The sequence below is a fragment of the Lolium perenne genome, chromosome 2 (genome assembly GCF_019359855.2).
Source record: "Lolium perenne isolate Kyuss_39 chromosome 2, Kyuss_2.0, whole genome shotgun sequence".
In the NCBI taxonomy this organism is placed as follows: Eukaryota; Viridiplantae; Streptophyta; class Magnoliopsida; order Poales; family Poaceae; genus Lolium; species Lolium perenne.
In genome coordinates, this window is record NC_067245.2 from 305,251,335 (window position 1) to 305,275,058 (window position 23,724).

A 23,724-nucleotide genomic window follows, 5' to 3' on the forward strand; every position below is an offset into this window, starting at 1 on the left:
GAGAGAGAGAGAGAAAAAACGGTGAGCATGATCTCAATGGGACTTATTTAATGTTTTTTCCCTCTTCTACAGCAGATCTCAATCCGTACGATCAGGCGTGGCTAGTTGTACATAAAGAAACTATCTGGTCAACCCTCAGCTACTCTTTCCGTTCGTATTTAGGTTTAATCAAAGTTAAACTTTGTAATATTTAATTAAATATTTTAAAAATACAAGAATATCTAGAATATATCGATACTATTATATTAGAGTTGGTCGTAGGTCGTACAACGCGTTTGGTGAAGGAGATTCGAAGCATCCTGACCGTTTAATATAATCTGGGTTGGTGCTTCGTTCGATCCAGTTAGGAAACAATCTCACACGTAATATCAATTAATCCCACACAAATATTAAAATACTTGCCAAAAATCTTTTAACGCTTGCAACATTTAGCAAAAATTATTTCCAAAATCTTTGACCTTTCCTGTCAAATCGTTACAAAAATAGCTTTCTCCCGGTCAACGAGAATAATCCAGTCTTTCCGATTAGCAATCAGTATGTGATCCCCTCGTTTTCTCTAAGGAAGGTTATCTCGCAAAATTTGGAATGTAATCCACTCTTTGATTGGTGTGATGGTTATGGTTCACGTCTCTTTTACCCCATCTCATAATATTTTCACCTCTACTTCGAAAGACTCCCTACAATTTCCCCCCTTTTTTCATCAGGACCATTTGCCGGATGGCGACACTGGACCTCGAGCGGCAGCGGCTGTATTGAACCTCAGGCGGCGCCTCGAACTGGTACCCTTGCCTCCTACATCACGCGCGCCAAGGGGAATCTCGCATTAGGCACCTCCGCTCTTGGGGTACATCGCGCCATCCTTGATCTCCTCCAGTCGAGCTAGGTGCGGCGGCTGACACCAGGAAAGGCAACCAGAGGAAGGACATGGGGCAAGCTCCGCTCATACTCCACCTCATCAATCTCTCCAAGTAGCCCAGACGAGGTACGACATCGAGGGCTCGATGGCACCAAGCAGACGCTGAGGCCACCATGCTCCCCATCAAGTACACCCAGTTGTTCACCGCTACGTGAGACGTCACATGAAGCTTTGCCTATTTCGTTTCAATTCGGATTGTGCTGATGGTTTGATGGCTTATTGAACGAAATGTGCCAGAAACTTGCAGGAAAGCGGAGGTCTTGGAGTATTTCTGCTCTATAGGCCGCCGGGGATGGGGAAGTCTTACTTTCCTAAAACTGTCGCGATGAAGGCTCACTCCACCTTCAGTTTATTGGTGCACACCCACCACAATTCACGTTTCTGCCAGTTTCAGTGTTGTGATTCAACAACGGACGCACCTTGTAGATCCATGCTCCTTGTCCGTTACTCGGATTACAAAAGGCAGAAATGATTTCTTTGTTTTTGTCGGTTAAACTCTCATGTGTTCATTTTTGTAGAACTAATAGAATTTTTATCTCTCACTGATGTTGTGTTCAAATTTTTTTTGAAACAGAGGCAAATCTCATTCACTAAATAAGGAGTTCAAGGTACAACAAAGTCACCAAATACTCCAAAGAAAAAAGACAAGGATCACTCTCTAAAAATTACATTGCAAGTGATTTGCGTCCGCGGCGACCACCCTCACTTTTAATGATCTCTAGAAGCACCGTTGGCGGGCAGATTTGTTGTTGAAAACGCGTGTGTTTCTTTTTTTCCAAACCGTCCAACTCACAAGCATGGTGAGGGAGGCGATTGCCTTCCGTGGCGGGATAGCCTTGCAAGCCATATTGCTCCATCACACGTGCATGGAGATATCTGGCGCCCAAGCATGGGAGTGCATGTTGGGAAGAACAAGCCACTCTTTTTGATCATCTCCCAAATCCTATTAGCATACCGGCAATGGGAGAAAAGGTGTGCCGTCGTTTCTTGAGTTTGCCTGCAAAGCGGGCAAACGCCACAATTTGTTCATCCCTCTTTTCAAGTCTATCCGCCATCCCTAAAGAGCACTAAGCTCCCAGGGTTGGGGGCGTCCCTGGGCGCGCTGCGAGTCGCTTTCGCAGGACCCACATCGCGTGCTTGCGTGTCGGCGTGTCGGTGTCTCGGCTCTGTTTAGGATTCGCTCTGTTCTTTCTCTTCGTCATTCCTGCCGTCCTGCGACATATTCCAGGCAAACCGACTCGAAGCAAACCGACTCGAGGAGAACAAACTCGATCCGTCCCCATCCCAGAAAACGAAAGAACTTTGTTGATCCTCTTCCCTACTCGTGGAATCCCTCCTCTCCACTGCCGGCCGCTGCTCCGTCCCCCTCCCAACCCCACCCACAGGCCGCCGCTTCTCCTGCCAAGCCTGGCCTACTCATATGTCTCTGCTCTACTCGCCGGCGCTGTTGCCCGATGCCTCCGGCAGAATGGCTCCATTACTCGCCGTGCCTAATTCTTAGCCCTAAACGTCGCCGCCGCCTTTCTCGCCCTCCTCCACGTCCGTTGGCTTCCTTCGCTTCCTCTCCTCAGACTGGCCACGCTACTTGGCAGCCATTCCCTCAATCTGCGTGACTGGTGAAGGCAGTGGCATTGGCAGATGCCGAGGTCCTAGCGCTGGTGGCCGAGGGTGGCGCACTGGCGCGGAAGAGAGGAGAAGACACAAATCAGATCCTAATTTAGGTTCAGCTGATCTACATCTACCAGATTTTGAAAACATGCATGATGCCGATTCCCAAATCTGCTGATGCTGACATCATTCAAAAATTTAGACCCATCTGTCTGCTCCAAGTCCTTTTTAAGATAGTAACAAAGGCTCTGACTGTTAGAGCAAATCCTGTGATGAGTAAACTCCTACTCCCATGCCAGAATGCTTTCATTAAAGGGAGGTTTATTTCTGATGGAGTGATGTTGCTCCAGGAAATTTTGAGAGAAAACAAATTCAGGAAAAAACAAGGGATAATCCTGAAAATTGACTTTGAAAAAGCCTATGATAAAGTAAATTGGGGATTCCTGTTTGATTGTTGTAAACAGAAAGGGTTCAGTGACAATTGGCTGTCTTGGATCAAGAAGTCTGTTGCTGGTGGGACCCTTAGTGTCAAAGTTAATGATAAGGTGGGGCCATATTTTACTAGCCATAAGGGAGTGAGACAAGGTGATCCCTTTGCCCCCTTCTTGTTTAACATGGCTGCCAACAGCTTAGCCAAAATGGTTCATTTGGCTCAATCCAATGGTTTGGTTACTGGGTTGGCAGATAATATGATACAGAATGGGATAGCAATTCTTCAGTATGCTGATGATACCATTTTGCTTTTGCAAGATGCTGCTCAACAAGCTGTTAACCTGAAGCTTTTGCTTTATATCTTTGAAGCCATATCTGGTCTGAAAATTAATTTTGAGAAAAGTGAAGTTATGATGATTCTGGAAGATGATATTAAACAAACTTTTTATGCTGAATTATTCAACTGTCAGAAGGGCAACTGGCCCATCAAGTATTTGGGAACTCCAGTCTGTGCCAGAAGAGCTTCAGTAGCTGACATGAAATTCTTGGGAGAAAAACTAAGAAAAAGATGAGTGGCTGGATTGGAAATTACATGTCCATTGGGGGGAGGCTGATTAAGATTGATGCTTGTCTTGCTAGCACTGCTGTGTATCAGATGTCCCTGAGACTCCTGCATAAGACAAACATTGAACAAATTGATAAACCTATCAGGTCTTTTTTCTGGGCTGGTAGTGCTGACAAAAAAAATATCACTTTGTTAGATGGAGATGGATTTTTAAACCCAAACAAAAAGGTGGCCTGGGAGTTAAAGACTTATCCAGATTCAATATTAGTTTGATGTGCAAATGGTGGTGGAAATTGGAGCATGATACTGGCCCCTGGCAGGATTTTATGAGATTGAAATATCTGAGAGGTAAAGGCATTTATTATGCAAAAAACAGGCCTGGAGATTCTCCACTTTGGTCTGATATGTTGAAAGTTAGAGATATTTATCTCTGTGGCAGAAGAATGAAAGTTGGAAATGGGGATCTGACTAGTTTCTGGGGAGATTCCTGGTGTAGCACCAACCCTCTCAAAGACATGTTTCCTGCCCTGTTTGATATCTGTAATGAACAGCACATCACTGTTGCTGATGCAGCTACCATGGGTTGGAGATTTTCTTACAGAAGATGGCTGCCGCCTGATCTTATCATTCAAGAGGCTGGTTTATCTCAACTGATGACTCAAACACATTTGTCACAAGAGAATGACTCACCCAGATGGAAATGGTCCAAAAAGGGTAACTTTACTGTTAAATCAGTGTATAAACAGATCAGTGATGGGGGATGAGACAGATCCTTTAGGCATCTTTGGAAAAGCAGAATCCCTCTTAAGATCAAAGTTTGGCTTTGGTTGATCTGGCATAATGCTATTGCCACTAAAGACAATTTACTCAAACGCAATTGGTCTGGGGATTCTGTCTGCCAATTCTGTAATGAACAAGAATCCATTAACCACCTCTTCTTTGGCTGTTCTGCAGCCAAGTTTGTGTGGAGTGCAGTAGCTACTGCCATCAATTCCCCTACACGACCTGGGAGTTTTTCCCAATTTTTCCGGTGGTTCCCACAGTTTTCCCATGCTAGTCGAAATACACAGATAGCTGGTTTGGCAGCTGTTTGCTGGGCCATTTGGAAACTTAGAAATAGAGCTTCCTTTGAAAAAAAATTAATCAGCTCTCCTTTTGACATAATCAGTTACGCTGCTGTGTTTATGAACTACTGGTCAGGTCTTCATGGTGAGCAAGATGCCTTGGAGCTTCGTGCTGGAGCTGATGGTCTTCTACGCCTTGCTGCTGCGGCTGGAGCTGGAAATCCTCCCTCTAGAAGTTCTGGATGTGTTGATCAACGGCGCTTGGAGGACAAGAACCCTGACGATACACATGATGATACCACTTCTTGAAGTTGCTGTGCTCTTTTGAGCCGTCCCTTTACTCCTTGTGATGTTGGCAAGGATTTCGTTATGTGCAAAACTTTCTGGCCTGTAATAACTCTAAACGTTAGCATTAGGCGGCGACTCTCCCCCCTCCTTTTGCTTTTTTCTTTAGGACATACTTGTGATGTATTTTCGTTATCTCCATGGTAATGAAAATTCGATCCTGGTGGATCGTTTGGAAAAAAAAACATCTACCAGATTTTAGGCTACTTGCATCTTTCAGATATGCAATTTCGTATAATGTACGCAAGCCTTAGCGTGAGGTGTCTAAGGTTCCTAATTTTGCATGCTTCAATTAGCTTCTGTGATACATTTGCTTGCTGCCACTCTTCTAGATATATTTGTTTCTGCAAGTTTCAGTTGGGTGTGGCCTTTTGGTGATATGATATAGCTCAGTGGCATGCTCACCAATCGTTTGTGAAAATGAAGAAGCTTCTATTGTTTTCCCCATTTGTTACTATATACTAGAACTGATTGTTTGCTTCGTGGGACTTGACATATTTCTACTCTTGTGCATTTGAACTTCTCCAAACATATTAGCTTACAGCCATATGTAGTATTCATTGCTATGGATGTTTTTTGTCCTTCTTCCATACAGAGAAATATGACCATATTATTTCAGTTTTTGCAAAATAAGAATAATTTACATGTACTGTTTGATTTCTTATAGGTAAAACAAGAGTTGCTAAGCCTAGATGATTTCAAGAGGGACATGGTATATTAACAAGATATCTACTGAACATCATTTATTAAAAGTCAGATACAGAGAACTATCTCTTCCCTTTCCCATGACATGTGGAAGATATCTATTGAACATCATTTAGTAAGAGTCAGATATAAGTAGTATGCAGTTAACTTGCATGTTTATTATAGATATGTTGGTGATACATGCATTCTTTAGGATATGGCAACGGATATATAGATGTGAGAATAGGGCAAGACATGTAAAGTCATGTATGATGGCATGCCATGTGGCATAGACATTCACTAAGTGCATGCCGTGACTGAAATTGTTGGCCTCTGAATATTGGTTCCATATTAACCATGGGCCTAAGTTTTTATTTTGAATTGTTGCAGCTTGCAAGGGTCTAAGTTTAAACATAAATTGCAAGCTGCAACATTCTAATTTTGTCATGTCCTACTGTTCTTAACTCCCACTGTAAGTCAGCGTGCAAGTTGACCTTTTAACTCCATGGTAGTAATGGTTGTAATGTGTTAAGCTGTGTCCTGGATCAGATTAAACAGATTGAGCTTGGAGTTCTTTTGTGTGCTTCAACCAACCAAATCCTATTATTTTGAATTCACTGAAAGCACTCATGATCACTCTGTTATTGCATCATCTGTTATACAAATTTCACTCATCCATGTCATTGGTTACCTACCACTTGACACACACTTTTTTTTCCAGCTTTTCGTGTGTTTCTAATGTTTCTATAGTTAAGCTTATGAGATGGTGGACCAAGATCTTCATTGTGTTTATTTGATGATACAACATAATTATGCAGGCCATTTCCTATTCTATTTTGTCTCCTATCTATTCGATGATGATCTGTAATGTCTTGCGGGTTACTGAATATTATTGTTCCACATAAGATTTGTGTCCTCCAAGTTAATATAAATGAAGACCAAGTGCATGATATGATCATAGGAAACATATGGAGGAGGTGCATGAGCTACTACTATACTATATGTTTCAAAAGGAAATTTTGTACTTCGTTCGGAAGCATTCTCTGAGGCATGCTTATTTTGTTTTGTGAAGGTGTATTTGTTCTCCTCTCATACAATTTTTTGAACCGATTTTGTGAGCTTAAAACGATTTAATTATATTTTTTTTAAGATTCCCCACAACATTTTTAGAGTCTTCTGTGCCACTTCCTTTGTTGCTTATTCTTCTTTCCGTGCGACCAGCCATGTTGTCGCTCCCCAAACCCCAGCAAAAACCTCGTGCGGGATCTTCTGAAAAAGCATTGGTTGTCGATCTATGCTCTGTTCTGCCATAGACTCCGAGTTTATGCTGTGTCAAGCACGATTTCCTCTTTACCATCTCATCTGCAGATATGTTACATAAGGGTAGCTGTGATCTGTTTTTTATCATATGTAACTACAGAACCTGGTGAGCACACCTGATGGCCATGCCACAAGAGTAGAATTTACATCCAGGCTGAACTCTATAGTGTGGAAGTCGGTAAGATGTATCATCTTGATGCCCATGGTCTTCATTAATAATATTGCATGGTATAATACCCTAAAGCCTGAAAGTTAAGTAAAATATACCATCTCGATGCTCATGGTCTTCAGTAATACTATTTCATAGTCTGTACTCTCTGATTCTGCATGTAACCAAGTAATCTATGCAATAGCCAATAAATAATATTACAGGCGAATATTACACAGAAAAAATTCATTCGCTATTTTTGTTTGTTGATACTCGCTCATAGCCTTTTTTAGAAGCTTAAGACGCACAACAACATTTTAGGTATACATTACCTATGGGGTTCCAAAAGAAAATTGGCAGACATAATATGCATTTCCCCATACAATCCATGTAAATCAAATTTTATCAGATTTGATCCAGTTTCATGCCAATAAGTATATTTCCTCGAAGTGCAATTTGTTTTCCTGAAACGGGCAACTAATTTATTATTTTAGGGAGGTAGCTAAATCTATGTCTTATATTTACAAAATCAACGATGAATGTTGCTGTAGTGAGGGTGGATCATAGCGGCCGCAGCATTTGCCACCAGAAGTGTGACAACTTGGTGAGCTGTTCTATCATGATCCCGCTTTTCTTCTGTTGAAAATGATTAATATTTCCATTGTTTTTCTTCTTTCATAACTGTGCTTATGTCCAGTAATTTCTTGGGTAATTAATGTGGTAGTCAACATTGCTTTTAGCAGAACTCTGTGCAGCTGCAGTTTGCTGAACGGAGTTGCATATGTAGCCCTCTTATTCCCACAAAAGGTAGCCATGACGGTCTTTCACATTTTTTTGAAACAATTTCTTATTAGAAATGCTATTTGCAAGGTGCTGACATCAAAAGCTACGTATGCACTATGTTGGACGAAAATTCCCAGAAATTAACTGAGGTTCTGCCCTACTCTGCTGAAGACAGGCATCTGAGCTTGAAGCCTATTAATGTCAAGAAAAGTTATGCATCTGATTATGACACCTGAACCGGTGCTTTAAACTACACTCATATATACGGTATGAATCATCAACATAATATCAGGTACCTGGTATCACTTTTGACCATATTTTTAAGTATAGTACAACCGTCTTGATTACATTTTTTTATAACTTAAGTGGCACATGCAAATGGACTACTCTGGACTAACTCATATTGCAGTTATGTGGTTTCTAAATAGTATCGTACAGCCCCATTTTATCTGTATTCTTTGTTGCGTAACTAGGCTCTGTTTTCACGTTAATGTTTGTTTGAGCTCCCTAAAACTGTAGTATGAATTGGGCATCGCCGGTGCTCACACATCTTTTTATCTTTAACAGTATGTAGCACGTATATTAGTGATGCGGTGTGTATTTTCATAATTTTTCTTTAATCCTTGAACTTTATGTAAAAACGTTGGATCCGACTGTCCACACACATAATTCCTCTCTTGCGATTAATATGCACTCCTTATGCAATGCTTGTTTCTATTGTTTTTTCCTGTACAATGCAGTTTTATGTTACAGATTTCTAGGTGAAAGGAAAGTGGATTGACACAGCATAGCAAAGAATTTTGTATGATGCAGGAGCACTCCTTATGTACTATAAATGCTGTACGGAAGCCCCATTGCAGAACCTTTTTAGATTAATCATGCAAGACTTTTGTTGGTATAAACTAGAAACTAGATTCAACATTATTTTGTGAAACTAATTCTGGATGTTCTCATGCTGAAGTGCCATTAGAACTCCAGTGTTTGTTGATATGCCCTGCGTTTCTCCACTTTATGTTGGTTCTGTTAGACATGATATGTCAATGTTTTTAGTAGTTCATAGCTTGATGTGCATCATTGTTAGCTTATGAAATCAATTTTACTATGTGTATCTAAGGAAAAAAAACCACGGGAATAATCAAAACGGCGCAGCAAAGCGCGCGAGGTCCATCTAGTCCAAAGCCTATTTTGGAATACTAACCAAGAGAAGAACCCAATTTTGGAGGGTGCCCAATGCACGCCATTTTGGTCATACATCTTCGCACCAAAGAATTGTGCGTGTAGGCCAAGGTCGTGTAGTACTCGCAATTGTTGGTTAGGTTCCAAACAATGAAGTCCTCAATCTTCTCATCGAGGTGTAAGGAATGGATCTCGTTCCAAAGGCAAAGGTACTCGTGAATGTGAGCAATAGTTAAGTTGGCATCCATCTTGATCTTTATGTTTAGAAAGAGATGGCGAGAGATGTCTCTGTAGGTTGTTGTAAACTTGGTGTTTGAACAATTGGGCACAAGGTGCCGAGCTGCCGATGTATCGTTTGAAATCAGCAAGACTCTATGTGGATCAATTGATTTTGAAGTGCATAAGTAATATGAGATAGAGCAAATTTTATCCACCTCCTAATTTTATAGTGCATGCACGTAAGAACGTGAGTTTATGTCACAATATATCATTAAGCGGAGATTATTTGCCGTGTGGGGGGTTTCATAGAAAAAGCTTTGATCTGAGAGTCCTTGAGGGTATCTCATTATTTCATCACCTAACTCATTCTCAAGGTCCTCAAACTTGAGAATAGTCTTGGTACGAGCGTACGCTTGTAGTTGCTCACCAGATAGCGATCAATGCAGCTTCATCGTCACTGGGTAGCGCTCACAGATGTCGATCACTGCAGCATCATTGTCATCGGGGTAGCGCTCACGCGCATTGCGTTGATCCTTGCCCAGGTAGCGTTGTGTCCAGCCTTGGATGTTCGTGGGTGCTTAGGGTTTGCCCTTCCTCCTCCTCCTCCTCCTCCTCCGACATCCTCTTATAGCTACAACCAGAGCGGGAAACAGCAGAGCAACAAGGGGGAAACCCAAGGCCGACACGTGGGAAACGGCAGGCAGCTTGGGAAGCTGGCGACAACATTAATCAAACCATCGTCGATGACGGTCGGTGGACTTTCTTTTTGCGTCGTCTCGGTAGCTAGGCTGCCCCAACCCAAACGGACAAAGGTGGGGCACGGCGGAGTTCGTGTCTATGGTCTCCAACCCTAACAGGTTGAAACGGACATATTTGATGTTCGAAGTGGATTGGCCGATGGCGATGCCCTTGCTCCTCGGGATACCGGAGTAGACTTGCCTAAAGTGGCACCACCCTTTGCCACTTGTGACCGTTACCCATCCACAATTACAGCCACGGCGTGACCCCGCAGAAGAAGGACTCCCCCCATTGATCCCGGGGAAACGGCACTCTCAGCCGTCAGATTTGCCCTCCCGGCCACCGCGGACGGCTGCCCTCACTCCCCTCAGAAAACACACTCCCATTTAAACCCCCGCTCCCTGTTTCCGCCACCCTGAACCCCTCCCCTGCGCCCCCACATCCTCGGGACCGGAGTAGGAGTCTGAGTCGGAGATCATCCGCCGCCGGAATTCCACCTCCCCCAGCCGACCTAGGGTTCTCCGCCTCGTCCGCATCGCCCCTCCCTCCCGCCCGTCCGCCGCCGCCGCCGAAGGTATACCCCCTCTCGTGCCGGCGCTCCGCCGACGCCCCCCTTTCCCTTCCGTTGGCAGCCCCTGTTACCTCTTCTAGAAATACAGCATTTTCCCCTTCCGTTCTAGTCTACCCCTTTTACCGCGAGCAGTCCGATCCGGAAATTAGTTCCCCTCCAACGCGTCCAGCCTGCCGTGGATTTGTTTGCGGCGGAGCTGTAAAATCAGTTCTTTTTTTGTTTTGTTTATGGGGGTTTCGAGTAAACGTCCCCCTGTTAGATCTTCCTATCTGCTATATAGGCGGGCGTATTGATCTGTACTTACTGGTATAATCCAGATCATGGGGCAGCATCGATTTAATTTTTGGGTGGGGAGATAGTACTGTTTTGTTTTGAGTTGTTTTGCCACAAGGTTCGGTGGGTTCCAATGCCCTCAGCTCGTGAACCGTGATGATGATTTCTACTTACTCACTGGCATAATCGGGATCATTAGGCCGCATTGATTTAATTTTTGGGCGGGGACATACTGTTTTGAGCAGTTTTGCCAAAAGGTTCGGTGGCTTCCAATGCCCTCAGCTCGTGAACCGTGATGAATGTGAGCTAGGGTGTCCACTGTGATGTGTTTGAGGTTAGGATGGCGCGGATCGTTGTTTTCTGCTCATGTAGTGGCTCCAAGTAAGTTAGGGTAGGGTTGCGCAATCTGAAACTAGATGTTCTCTGCTATTTTTAGTCAGTGTAAGCCATATGCTTCAACTCATCTAAAATAGGCCATATGTTTCATTTATTGCCCTGCTGGGATTGAGGTATTTACCTTTTCGGGAAAATGACGTGTACGTGGATATGCATGCCCTCCTTGTTCCCTTGTTAGATCTTCCCATCTGTTATATATTTGCAGCTGTATTGATCTTGTGCTGATGAAATTGAGATCATTGTGCTGCATATATGGTGGTGTGGGGATTGTATTTGAGTTGTTTTGACAAAAAATTCGATGGCTTCCGATGCCCTCAGCTCGTGAACAGTGATGGTGATTTGTACTTATTGGTTAATCGAGATTATTGGGCCACATTGATTTAATTTTGGGCGGGGAGATACTGTTTTGAGTTGTTTTGCCAAAAGGTTCGGTGGCTTCCAATGCCATCAGCTCGTGAACCGTGATGAATGTGAGCTAGGGTGTCCACTGTGGCGTGTTTGAGGTTAGGATGGCGCGGATCCTCGTTTTCTGCTCATGTAGTGGCTCCGAGTAAGTTAGGGTAGGGTTGCGCAATCTGATACTAGATGTTCTGTGCTATTTTTAGTCAGTGTAAGCCATATGCTTCAACTCATCTAAAATAGGCCATATGTTTCATTTATTGTTCTGCTGAGATTGAGGTATTTACCTTTTCGAGAAAATGACGTGTACGTGGATATGCATGCCCTCCTTGTTCCCTTGTTAGATCTTCCCATCTGTTATATATTTGCAGCTGTATTGATCTTGTGCTGATGAAATTGAGATCATTGTGCTGCATATATGGTGGTGTGGGGATTGTATTTGAGTTGTTTTGACAAAAAATTCGATGGCTTCCGATGCCCTCAGCTCGTGAACAGTGATGGTGATTTGTACTTATTGGTTAATCGAGATTATTGGGCCACATTGATTTAATTTTGGGCGGGGAGATACTGTTTTGAGTTGTTTTGCCAAAAGGTTCGGTGGCTTCCAATGCCCTCAGCTCGTGAACCGTGATGAATGTGAGCTAGGGTGTCCACTGTGACGTGTTTGATGTTAGGATTACGCGGATCGTTGTTTTCTGCTCATGTAGTGGCTCCAAGTAAGTTAGGGTAGGGTTGCGCAATCTGATACTAGATGTTCTGTGCTATTTTTAGTCAGTGTAAGCCATATGCTTCAACTCATCTAAAATAGGTCATACGTTTCATTTATTGTCCTGCTGAGATTGAGGTATTTACCTTTTCGAGAAAATGATGTGTACGTGGATATTCATGCCCTCCTTATTCCCTTGTTAGATCTTCGCAGCTGTATTGATTTTGTGCTGATGAAATTGAGATCATTGTGCTTGCATCTATGGTGGTTTGGGGACTGTATTGAGTTGTTTCGACAAATTTTTTGATGGCTTCCAATGCCCTTGTACGTGATGAATGTGGGGCTAGGGTGTCGGGTGTTGTCTTTTACTGCTCATGTAGCGGTGTTGAATTAAGTTAGGGTGGGCTTTCTTTTTATTTGCGCATTCCGTTACTAGATATCTTTGGTTACGTTTAGTGCAGTGTAAGCCACACGCTCCATTTATCTAAAAAAGGCCATATGCTTCATTTATTGTCCTGCAGAGATTGACGTATTTACCTTTTCGAGGTAATGTCGTAAACGTGCATGTGTACAGGTACTACGTGTATCGTCATTTATGGCTAATCATTTTGATAATTCAGTTTCTAGTAGTTAATGCTGCACTATAGAAGGCATTTTTATATTGAAATTATCAGTTTCTAATCTGGTGTTTTTGTATGATCGGTGTTGCGAATCGCGATACTTGACAGGGTATTAGGGTCCTCGGCTCGTGTAATGGAGGATTCACCAAGGGACAATGGGCAATGGACAAGTAGCCCTGAGCCTGAGCTGGAACCTATGATGCTGGATGACAATGTAGAGAGCAGATCACATACCATGGATGATTCGAACGGGAAGTCTTCTATGGGTGTTGACAGAGATCAGTCTTTTATGGATGCGGATATGAATGGGAAATCACCCCTGGACCTGGATGACGAGAGTAAAGGGAAGTGCTCTTCGTCACATCCAGAAGTTCCCATTGACATGAGCTTGGAAAGCCTAGAGAAGTTCTGCAGGGAAGCATCTAGGTCGTTTTTTGACGAGATTGGTCTGATTAGCCACCAGTTGAATTCCTACAACCAGTTTGTCTCGCATGGGCTCCAGGAGCTTTTTGATTCACTAGAGGAAATAACCGTCGAGCCAGATTATGATCCTTCAAAGAAAGGACCAGGTGGTTGGAGGCATGCCATCATCAAGTTTGGGAAAGTGAAACTGCACAGGCCTGTATTTTGGTCTGAAAAGAAGTCACGTGACCTCGATCTCAAGCCGAGACATGCTCGCCTCCAAAATATGACATATTCTTCCCAAATGGAAGTAGACGTGAATATTAAGGTCAGCAGTTTCCATGTTCTTTATATGCTAAGTACATTTTTTTTTTCTGTTATCTATTTGCGAAGTGTCGCACAGTGCACGCTATCTGTAGGATCGATGCTTAAGATTTATTTGAAATTGCAAAGTGCTATGACATGCATGGCATAACCTGTTTTTAAATGCTGGTGACAGCACATAATTTCAATCCTGTTCTCATAAGCTAATCATGTAGAAAGACGGAAGTTCTTTGTCTATCTACTTATCTTGTGAAGCTGCTGTTGTCTATATTTAATTTGGTAGTTGTTTTTTCACTGGTGCCCTAATCAATATACCAAAATGGTCCATTGACACTACGTGAAATGGCGCAGTCAAGGATCATATGGCTACATGATGTTAGCTCAGTAGTCAGCATTCAGCAACATACACAGTTGTAGATGTCATTACACCTGCTATCCTATTCAACTGTTCTGTTGATATGTTTATTAACTTTTATGAACTATGTGCTAAGTTGTCGGATAGTGTATTTTGAAGTTAGGGCATCAATATAGGTGTGCTCATATTTGCGTATTTAGTTCTTGTACATTCACTGAGTCACATGTTCTAAACTGTTAACAGGTTTATTCGATGGAGAAAAGTGACAAGGCTAAAACAGGGAATGATCTTTCTGGTCACAGCAAAGATTTTATTGTGGATAAAAATCAACCGATGCCTATTGGTCGCCTTCCAGTTATGGTTAATTCAAACTTATGCTGGTTGCATAAAGATAAGAAAAGTGAGCATAAAGATAAGAAAAGTGAGTATGGAAATAAGGAAATTGACTGCCTTTTTGATTCTGGTGGATACTTTTTGATCAAGGGAATAGAGAAGGTATAATTCTATTGATGTTTCTTTATGTATTTTATTAATGTATCATGCACGTAGTGTTGCATTATCAATAAAATACTTTTTTTTGTCACTGAGATGGACTATGGAGCTGTGGACTTTCTTATATTTTAATTGAAAAATCTTATATATTCTTGCTCTTATCTAATGAAAACAAGAAGCCCATTTATCTGTTTGTGAAGGCATTAGTGCCAAACACTACAGGAGTTTTCAGGATAGTTCTTATATATATACAGTTGCACACGGAGTGCTATCAAAAGAGTTATTATACCCTACAGAAAAGACCATTTAAAATGATTATCATGTGAATTGGTTTGCTTCCATACGTTGAACTCTTTTGTGTTTGGTCTGCTTCCATTGTTGAACTCTTGTGTGTTAGCCCTGTCAGTCAAATATGATGTAACCTAAATAAGCTACAGTTTATATATTATAGAAGACAACATAGAATTCTATCAAACTAGCTAAATACTTATCCTTTGTTACGGAGAACAACGACAATACGAGTGATCATGTTAATCACCAGCATATACTGTTCCATACTTTAGGAACACCGTCATGCCTACCTAAGTTTCAGCCTAGACCTGTGTCACTTCTGCACATTTGTGCTCCTTGTCATTTTGCATCTTTGTTTAGGAGGTGGTTACCTTTGTGTGGAAGCCTCATCGTGTTCCCGTTAGTTAGTTTGTACATCTTGTTATAGATCTTTTTGCAATTGTCATCACTCCAGTCTATTCCGTGTACTAGTTAAGTTTTTTTTTTTTCAAAATTAGTCCGGTGATGTTTTAACTGGACATGAGCTTCTGCTGATAACCTTGACACTTCTGGACCCAGTTCATGATCTTGTTAGGAAAGTTAGTTTTTTTTTTAAATGAAAGCGGTGGAGGAGGCTTCCACAGCGAGTTTTTTTTAGCAATTGTCTACTACAAAAGTAGTTTTGTAACATATGTAAGCTTCTTGGATCTCACTATATTTCCATTGTTGAATCCTGCAGGTATTTATTGCGCAAGAGCAAAAATGTTTGACCAGGATTTGGGTTGCTGACCGGCCTTGCTGGACTGTCTCTTATTCATCTGAAATCAAAATAAGAAGAATATATATCAAACTAATTGATTCTACAAAGAATAATGATATCAGTGGGAACAAAATCATTTCCATTTCCTTTTTGTATGCCAATATGCCTATTTGGCTAATGTTTTTTGCTCTAGGCATATCATCTGACAAGGAAGCATTTGAGATGATAGACACGGGAGACTCTGATGCTTCTGTTATGGACGCGATATCTGCAACTATTAATGAATCAGATGAACTGTGTGAAGGCTTTCGTAAGTCCAGTAAAGCCCGCCAGTATGTTGATGATCTGGTCAAGAGTCAAAAATTTCCTCCAGCAGAGTCGTTTGATGATTATGTTTCCAAAAATCTGTTTCCTGGTATAAGAGGGAATAGGAATAAAGCATATTTCTTAGGTTACATGGTCAAATGCCTTCTAATGGCTTTTACTGGGAGGCGCAAATGTGATAATAAGGATGATTTCAGGAACAAGAGGTTGGAGCTAGCTGGTGAATTGCTTGGAAGAGAACTTCGGGCACATCTTAGGCATGCAGAGAGACTAATGGTTAAGGCCTTGCAGAGAGATTTGAATAGTGACCGTGATTTGGAATTTCCTCTGCACTGCTTTGATTCTTCAATTATTACTAATGGTATAAATCGTGCCTTTTCTACTGGTTCTTGGTGCCATCCCTCCAAAAGAAATGAAAGATGCCCAGGAGTTGTTGCAATGCTAAGGAGAACAAATCCTCTTCAAACGATGTCAGACTTGAGGAAAAGTCGCCTGCAGGTTGCTTATGCTGGGAAAGTTGGTGATGCAAGATATCCGTAAGTAATTTCTTAGACCAAGTGTTGCACACTCGCATGTCCATTTTATGCTTTATATGCCCTTATGTAAACTTACCTGAAGAAAAAACCTTGCAGCAATCCGTCCTACTGGGGAAAGATGTGTTTTATGTCCACCCCTGACGGAGAAAACTGTGGACTTGTTAAAAATCTGGCTGTGACTGCTATTGTTAGCTCTAAAGTGGCACAGCCATTGATTGACAGATTTGTTTCTTGTGGAATGAATAAACTGGATGAAATTCATGTTGAGGAGATTCCTAAAATGGATAAGATCTTCCTCAATGGCGATTGGGTAGGATCCTGTACTGATCCAGCTTCATTTGTCAGGCGTTTACGGTGCATGAGACGCGGCGGTCTGGTTGATCGACAGGTTTGCTCTCTCTCATGGTTAGATTAGAAGCATTGTTCTTATCTACATTTTGGTGTCTATGTTCAGTGATACATGTCATGTTTAGTTTAGGAAGAGTTACTAATGACGTGTCATAAGTCTTGGAAAGGTCAAATTTTCATTTTTGGTAAATCTTGGGTCGCTGTACGTTATCTGATCTGATTGAATATAACAATGGTTTCCATAATGTATGCCTTACTTCTACTATGCAATATTTTAAATTTGTATCATGATGTTCTGTCTTGTTTATATTTGTACTTAATTATTTCTGGAGAATCAACATTTTACACGGTTCAGTTAACAACAAGATTAAAATCACTTTCTGCTGAGTTCATCATATTCTGATCTACTATGCAATCTTTTAAATTTGTATCATGATGTTCTTTCTTGTATATATTTGTACTTCATTATTTCTGGAGAATCAACATTTTACACGGTTCAGTTAACAACAAGATTATAATCTCTTTCTGTTGAGTTCATCATATTCTGATCTTTTAAATTTGTTGGTGCCATCTCCTACACTGTATTTTATCTTCTTTGGTACTGCCTAACTTTCAATATGCATTTCTTTTGTGTGTCCTACCAATTGAGTAATATAATTTTTGACAACCTCCTAATCTAATGCACGATGATGGAGATACCTGTTGCTACATATGTTTTCCCCTTGCATACCATGTGCTAACATTAGACACCACAATATCATTTGTAGTATTGCTTATGCTTTACATTTCATCTGATCAGGTTGAAATCAAAAGGGACAAGCACCAATCTCCTGGAGAAGTACGGGTGTTTTCTGATGCAGGGCGAATCCTCAGACCTCTTCTTGTGGTTGAGAATCTAAATAAAATTACAAAACGGAAGGGCCACCACCCTTACTCTTTTCATACACTATTGCAACAAGAAATAATTGAGTTCATTGGTGTTGAAGAGGAGGAAGATATAAGATGTGCCTGGGGAATTAAGCACCTATTTCCAACCAGCGAGGAGGAGGATCCTGGTTATACTCACTGTGAGCTGGATGGATCTTTTCTGATGGGATTAAGTTGTGGTCTTATCCCTTTTGCAAATCACAATTTTGCTCGAAGGGTGCTGTACCAGTCGGAGAAACACTCGCAGCAAGCTATTGGATACTCCACAACAAATCCACGTACCAGAGTTGATACTCTTTCTCATCAACTTTTCTACCCTCAGAAACCCCTTTTCAAAACATTTACAGCTGATTGTATTGGAAGATCAAATTATCCTTTTGGAAGAAAAGATGATTTTTCAAGGCCAGAGTATTCCAATGGACAAAATGCAATAGTGGCAGTCAACGTTCATCAGGGATTCAACCAAGAGGACTCACTGATTTTGAATAGGGCTTCTCTTGAACGGGGTATGTTTAGAACTGAGCTCATCCGGAGCTATAAGGCAGAAGTAGATACCAAAGGGCCCATCAAACGACTGAAAATGAAGGAAAAGGTAAACTTTGGTAAAATGCAAAGCAAGAAAGGGCGAGTTGACAATCTGGATGACGATGGATTACCATACGTGGGTGCAAGTCTCCAGAGTGGTGACATTGTAATTGGCAAAGTGTCAGAATCTGGTGAAGATCATAGTATTAAACTGAAGCATACGGAAAAGGGAATAGTCCAGAGAGTGTTGCTCTCAGCCAATGATGAGGGGAAGAATTTTGCTGCTGTGTCTTTAAGACAGGTAAATCTTTAGTGAAGAATAACTATTTTCTAGTTCATTACGTGGAATCAACTTTACCAGCGATTGTATTCATCTTATAGAAAGTAGAACTCTACATGGTTGCCTTCTGCTATACAGATTGACCAGCTGAAACCAACTGGAACTGAAATGTTTCTTAATTGGGTTTACTCTCCTTTCATGTGCCTAATACTATAGCATGATCTAGTGAACTAACGAATTGTTGCTTTTGGGTTTAGTAATCATCTAGCTCTGGAGAGAATATTGTTGTATATATTTATCTTTACCTTTGAAAAACATGAATTGGCTACCCTATTTTCCTGCCATATAAGAGCGAAATGGAAGATTCGAAAGGTAGGCCTGAGAGAAATAGTTGATGTGAAGTCGTCTTTTCATAATTAAATGCCCATGCGTAAAACATGGAGTAGTATGTAGTTACTCTAGTAATAATTCAGAATTAGCTTAAGCATAATGGTGGGTGGTAAGAGCACTAATTATGCTTGAATTAGATCTAAGCTGAATGCTAGGCAATCCAACAACTCTTTATATTCAGGGAAAGTTCTTCCTATTGCATTTATTTCTAGCATAATACGGTACTCGCTCCATGTACAAAAACAATATATTGTTCGGAACATAAGTGAAGGTATTAATAGATCTACCATTAAAAATACTCCAATGTCACTAACAAATTTGTAGATTTTACTGACATTTCATGAAAGAAATTACTCACCATAATTACAAAAAATGAGACCAGCCAGGATTAGCCCTTGGTGGCATACTTTTATAGAAGAAAGAAAGCCCTGTGAAGTCCGAGACTTGAACATTGGTGTTTGGCATGCACACCCGCACACCTTACCAGCAGAGCATCGCTCTGTTCTCTACTCACCATAATTACACCAAACCCTTAATTTATGTGCTAATGGATTTATTAAGTATTTAAGCGTCAGAACTAATGCTATACTATGTTTGCCTGTCTAGTGCAAGGTTTTTGATTCTTAAACCTTTTTTTATTTAAGCCAGTGATAGATGTTCAGGGATGGATTTTCTTGTGTCCGGTGTGTGCTGTGTAAAACAAAAGGGCGAAGCTAATATAGCATCTACCTCATGTTTTCACCATTTGTTTTTTCTACAATACACAAACTGATATTTTCACATAAGTGCAACATATTATTTCCAAAGGTACATCTAATATTTTTTTTAGATTTTTTGAAAAACTAGAGATGTTTTAAAAAAAAACTAGCGTAGGTTCTTGTGGTCATTTTGGCATTTTCATGGTTGGCTCATACTATTATAGAGTTTCAAGTTTACCTAATTGTTGGACATGGTTGCCTAGCCTCCTCTAAGAGAAGTGGTGGATGGAGGGAGACCTTGGTGCGTTGATCTGCCTATCTTTGCGTGGAGAGGGGGAGATGCAGGGAAAACTTGGCGGGTTGATCTTGGCTCAGCGCTGGTAGATTAATGCCAGTGCTATCTCTTCAATTGTCACCGACTCACTGCTGACAATTGGAGTAACTACCATTATTTAATGTGGAGCCATATTTGTCTCCAGCAGTATCAGTTGCTGGTGGTGGTCAAACTGATTACCTGAAGGCAATATCAGCAATACCATTACTTTATGAAGGCAAGGAGAATGATTACCTGAGGGGGGTAGCGTTAGACGGACACAAACAGGCAGTTGTGCTGGCAGCCCAAGTCTCAGTTTTCCATTTTCTTAAATTTCTTTTTGCTGTTAAATATGATATAACAAGGTCAAGGTCAACTTGGTGATACACTGATACCCAGACATCCAGCTGGTCACTGGCCTCATATGTTATGCCATTTCCCTGTACTTTTTGCTATGACTTTGTATTCCCAGAGCTTGTGTTTCCTTTAGATGGCCATAAAGTTCTGTTGCTGATGATTTTTCAGGTTCGAGCACCTTGCGTCGGAGATAAATTTTCTAGCATGCATGGACAGAAAGGTGTTGCTGGTTTTCTAGAATGTCAGGAGAATTTTCCTTTTACTCGCCAAGGAATAGTTCCGGATGTTGTGATAAATCCGCATGCCTTTCCTACCCGTCAAACTCCAGGCCAGCTGCTTGAAGCTGCTTTGGGGAAGGGAATCACTCTTGGTGGTAAAATTAGATATGCAACACCATTCACAACAGCATCAGTTGAAGTTATCTCGGAACAATTGCACAAGTAAGTGCTTTCTTAATTCTCCGAAGTAAGTTTCGAAAAAAAATCTCCGAATGAATTCAAAACCAGCCTCTTGTTTAACATAGATACAATAGAGTGATATCTTTAATGATTCCAAATGGTTGAGCACAGGTGTTTTGGCCAGTATGGGCCATAGCCCCTCCTTTAGCATCGCAATCTATAGAAGGTAGTTGTACATGATAAGTTCCTTAGGAAGAAATCATGTATATGTTTTTCCTTTCAATCTCACCAGGTGTTCTCATATCTATGCTACTTTCACTTTACTACTATGTATCATCATGTATATCTGAGACATCTGTATCGTAGCTAGAGAAGATGTGGTCCTCTGCAAGTCATATTGCATAGTTTTGCAGGAAACATCTTTTGAGTGATCATTATATTTTTTAGCCACTTTTCCATGGTACTACAAAGTAGTGCAAGTTATCGCCATAAAGGTCCAAAGCTGATGCATCTTGTTGTATTTCAGGGCTGGATTTCAAAGATGGGGAGCTGAAAGCGTTCTCAACGGCCACACTGGTGCAAGAACGGAATCACTGATTTTCATGGGTCCTACCTTCTACCAGAGGCTGACACACATGGCTGAAGACAAGGTGAAATTCCGGAACACCGGGCCAGTGCATCCCCTCACGAGGCAACCCGTCGTGGACAGGAAGAGGTTTGGAGGAGTCAAGTTTGGAGAAATGGAGCGCGACTGCCTCCTCGCCCATGGCGCGGCTGCCAACCTACACGAGCGGCTCTTTATGCTCAGCGACTTCTCGGAGATGCATGTCTGCCAGACATGCGAGCGGGCGGCGAACATCATCATAAGGCCTGTCCAGGGAGGGAAGAAGATCCGAGGCCCCTACTGTGGGTTCTGCCAGTCTTCGGAGAACATAGTCAAGATTCCTGTCCCCTACGGCTCGAAGCTGCTCTACCAGGAACTCTTCAGCATGGGGATCTGCCTCAAGTTCAAGACCGAGGTCCGCTAGAATGACGCCATTGACTCATGATGTATATGTATACATATATTATATAGGTTATGTATATGGTTATGGACATGTAAGCTATGCGAAACCCCTTGTGGGTTGTGGCAATGGTGTTTGCGTAGCTAGGATGGGCGATACCATGCCTTGGAGGTTAGAACCATCGATCATGATTACCTGTCTTCATTAGAACATGCTACTTGCCGCATGGAGTATATGCATTGGATGGAAAGCAGAGGTATGGATCAAAATGTGCTGTGTGAATTTACATCAGGCTATCGTAATCTGATTCTGATAGGCAAGGGCGTTGATCGCGTCAGAATATATGGTATATCTTGGATCATAAACCGTTGCTGCATTGGAAAGGATTCATTGGTATGAAGGTCCTAGGCCATAATCACAAGCCCTCCAGAAACACACAGACACCATGACAATTAAGGACAAAAAGAAGGGAAAACCAGAAGAGATGCCAGGAAACACGAGCAGTCTCTACCCAATCAATCGCCAAAGATTTATTATCTGCCCAGATCCAGATACAACATACAATCAAGCTGCAACAACACGCAACCAGATGAGAGGAAGACGCATCTCCACCTCCTACCAAGAACAAACGCAAGGGAGATAAGACCACAGCAGCAAAACCCTCCTCCCTACCTGCACCAAAAACCAGAACCAAGAAGTGAACGGGGGAACTCCAGGTGAACGAAGACGACGGTCTCTCCTTGTTACATCAGGAGGACGAAGAGCAGCTCCTGACGCATCATCATCGTCACCATCCTCTGCCCAATGATGCTTCTCCAAAGATACTTATACCCCCAAGTACAGCTTCACAATTCTGAATCTGACCTGCTTTGAAACATGCCATCCCCGAGCTAGCCCTCAACTTTGAACGATATATGCCCTGCAGAGATGGCAGGGATCGCGTACACTGAACCTGGACGCCTTCTTGTAGCTTTTTGCTCTGTTGTTTGGCATTGGGACTTGGGAATATGAGTCACCGTCCGATCCCTGTTGGTGGCAGCGGGCGTGTTGCCATCAGTGTCACTGCTTTTCTCTCACTTTGTGCTGCCTGCCCATACAGTCACGCATAATGAGACAACTAGCCAGCCCATTGGATTAGGCTGGTTTTCTAATGGAAAATACCAGGTTAGGTGTGTGTGCTCTAGCATTATTTGTCTGCATGATTGCTGAATTTGTTCTGAAAAACGTGCAAGTCCCACCGACTACCGACATGCAAAAGATATTATGTGGAGTACTTTATTTATCACGCTGAGTTCATATTAGTCACCAGTACAAGATCGTCTCCACAACATGCCCTTCTGTTCTTCAACTGAGAAGATGTACTGATCATGGCGCACTTGAGAGAAGCCACATCCTGTGAAGTTGAAAAGGAGTAGCACTAAGCCGTAAATAGCATACGCCACAGATACAGGAGATATTTATATCATAGACGCCTGGAGTATCTCTTGTTTTACCTAAGTACATGATCACTTTTTGTTTCCCTTCTACCTGAAGGTCCTTGTGACCTTATCAAAATACTGCTGCAGCACAGCACTGCTGCAACAAGCGCATCCATCCATGAGACCTATGTAGCATTTTCTGCAAGTAATTATTAGCAAAGATTACCCGGAATCCCAGCCCATTTGTCTCTCCCATGTCTGCAACTTGCACAAGCTAGCTTTCCACCAGTTGGGATAATGATAATTATACTCTTCAATGTGATCTCTGTGTCCCTTTGCACACGCTGTGAGAAACGTTGGTGGACAGAAACGGAGCGAACGACGACCCTGATCTCTGCTTGGTGCTAGAGATAAGGAATTTGCAGACTGGGCACACACCTTTACTCCATGAGCTTTTCTACGATTCGGAGCTGCAAATCTATGCCAAAAAAGGCCACATCTCATGAGATTCCCTTCGCTCTAGTAGCTAGCTAGTTTCATTCTAACCTAGGCTGCATCGCGGCTAGGTACATTAATTGGTAGCTAGGTTCATCGATCCGGCGCCAAGAGCTTACATGCATTTGCACACCACAGTCCACAT

The 23,724-nt window shown here is 41.9% G+C and overlaps 1 protein-coding gene across 1 annotated transcript; it reads left to right on the plus strand.

Moving 5' to 3' along the window:
* Positions 1 to 10,404: 10,404 nt before the first annotated feature.
* Positions 10,405 to 21,952, plus strand: LOC127336956 (DNA-directed RNA polymerases IV and V subunit 2). Its single transcript, XM_051363822.2, has 8 exons — positions 10,405 to 10,572; positions 13,072 to 13,693; positions 14,288 to 14,539; positions 15,546 to 16,426; positions 16,523 to 16,814; positions 17,574 to 18,527; positions 20,433 to 20,704; positions 21,189 to 21,952. The coding sequence occupies exons 2-8, from the start codon at positions 13,097 to 13,099 to the stop codon at positions 21,688 to 21,690; spliced, it is 3,750 nt and encodes a 1,249-aa protein (XP_051219782.1). The 5' UTR covers positions 10,405 to 10,572; positions 13,072 to 13,096; the 3' UTR covers positions 21,691 to 21,952.
* Positions 21,953 to 23,724: the final 1,772 nt, after the last annotated feature.

Bases quoted from the DNA above. Each gene is read 5' to 3' on its own strand.
- LOC127336956 (XM_051363822.2), top strand. From the start codon at position 13,097: ATGGAGGATTCACCAAGGGACAATGGGCAATGGACAAGTAGCCCTGAG. The intron at 14,540-15,545 runs GTATAATTCTAT...TGAATCCTGCAG, and splicing joins TGATCAAGGGAATAGAGAAG to GTATTTATTGCGCAAGAGCA. The intron at 16,815-17,573 runs GTTTGCTCTCTC...TCATCTGATCAG, and splicing joins GCGGTCTGGTTGATCGACAG to GTTGAAATCAAAAGGGACAA.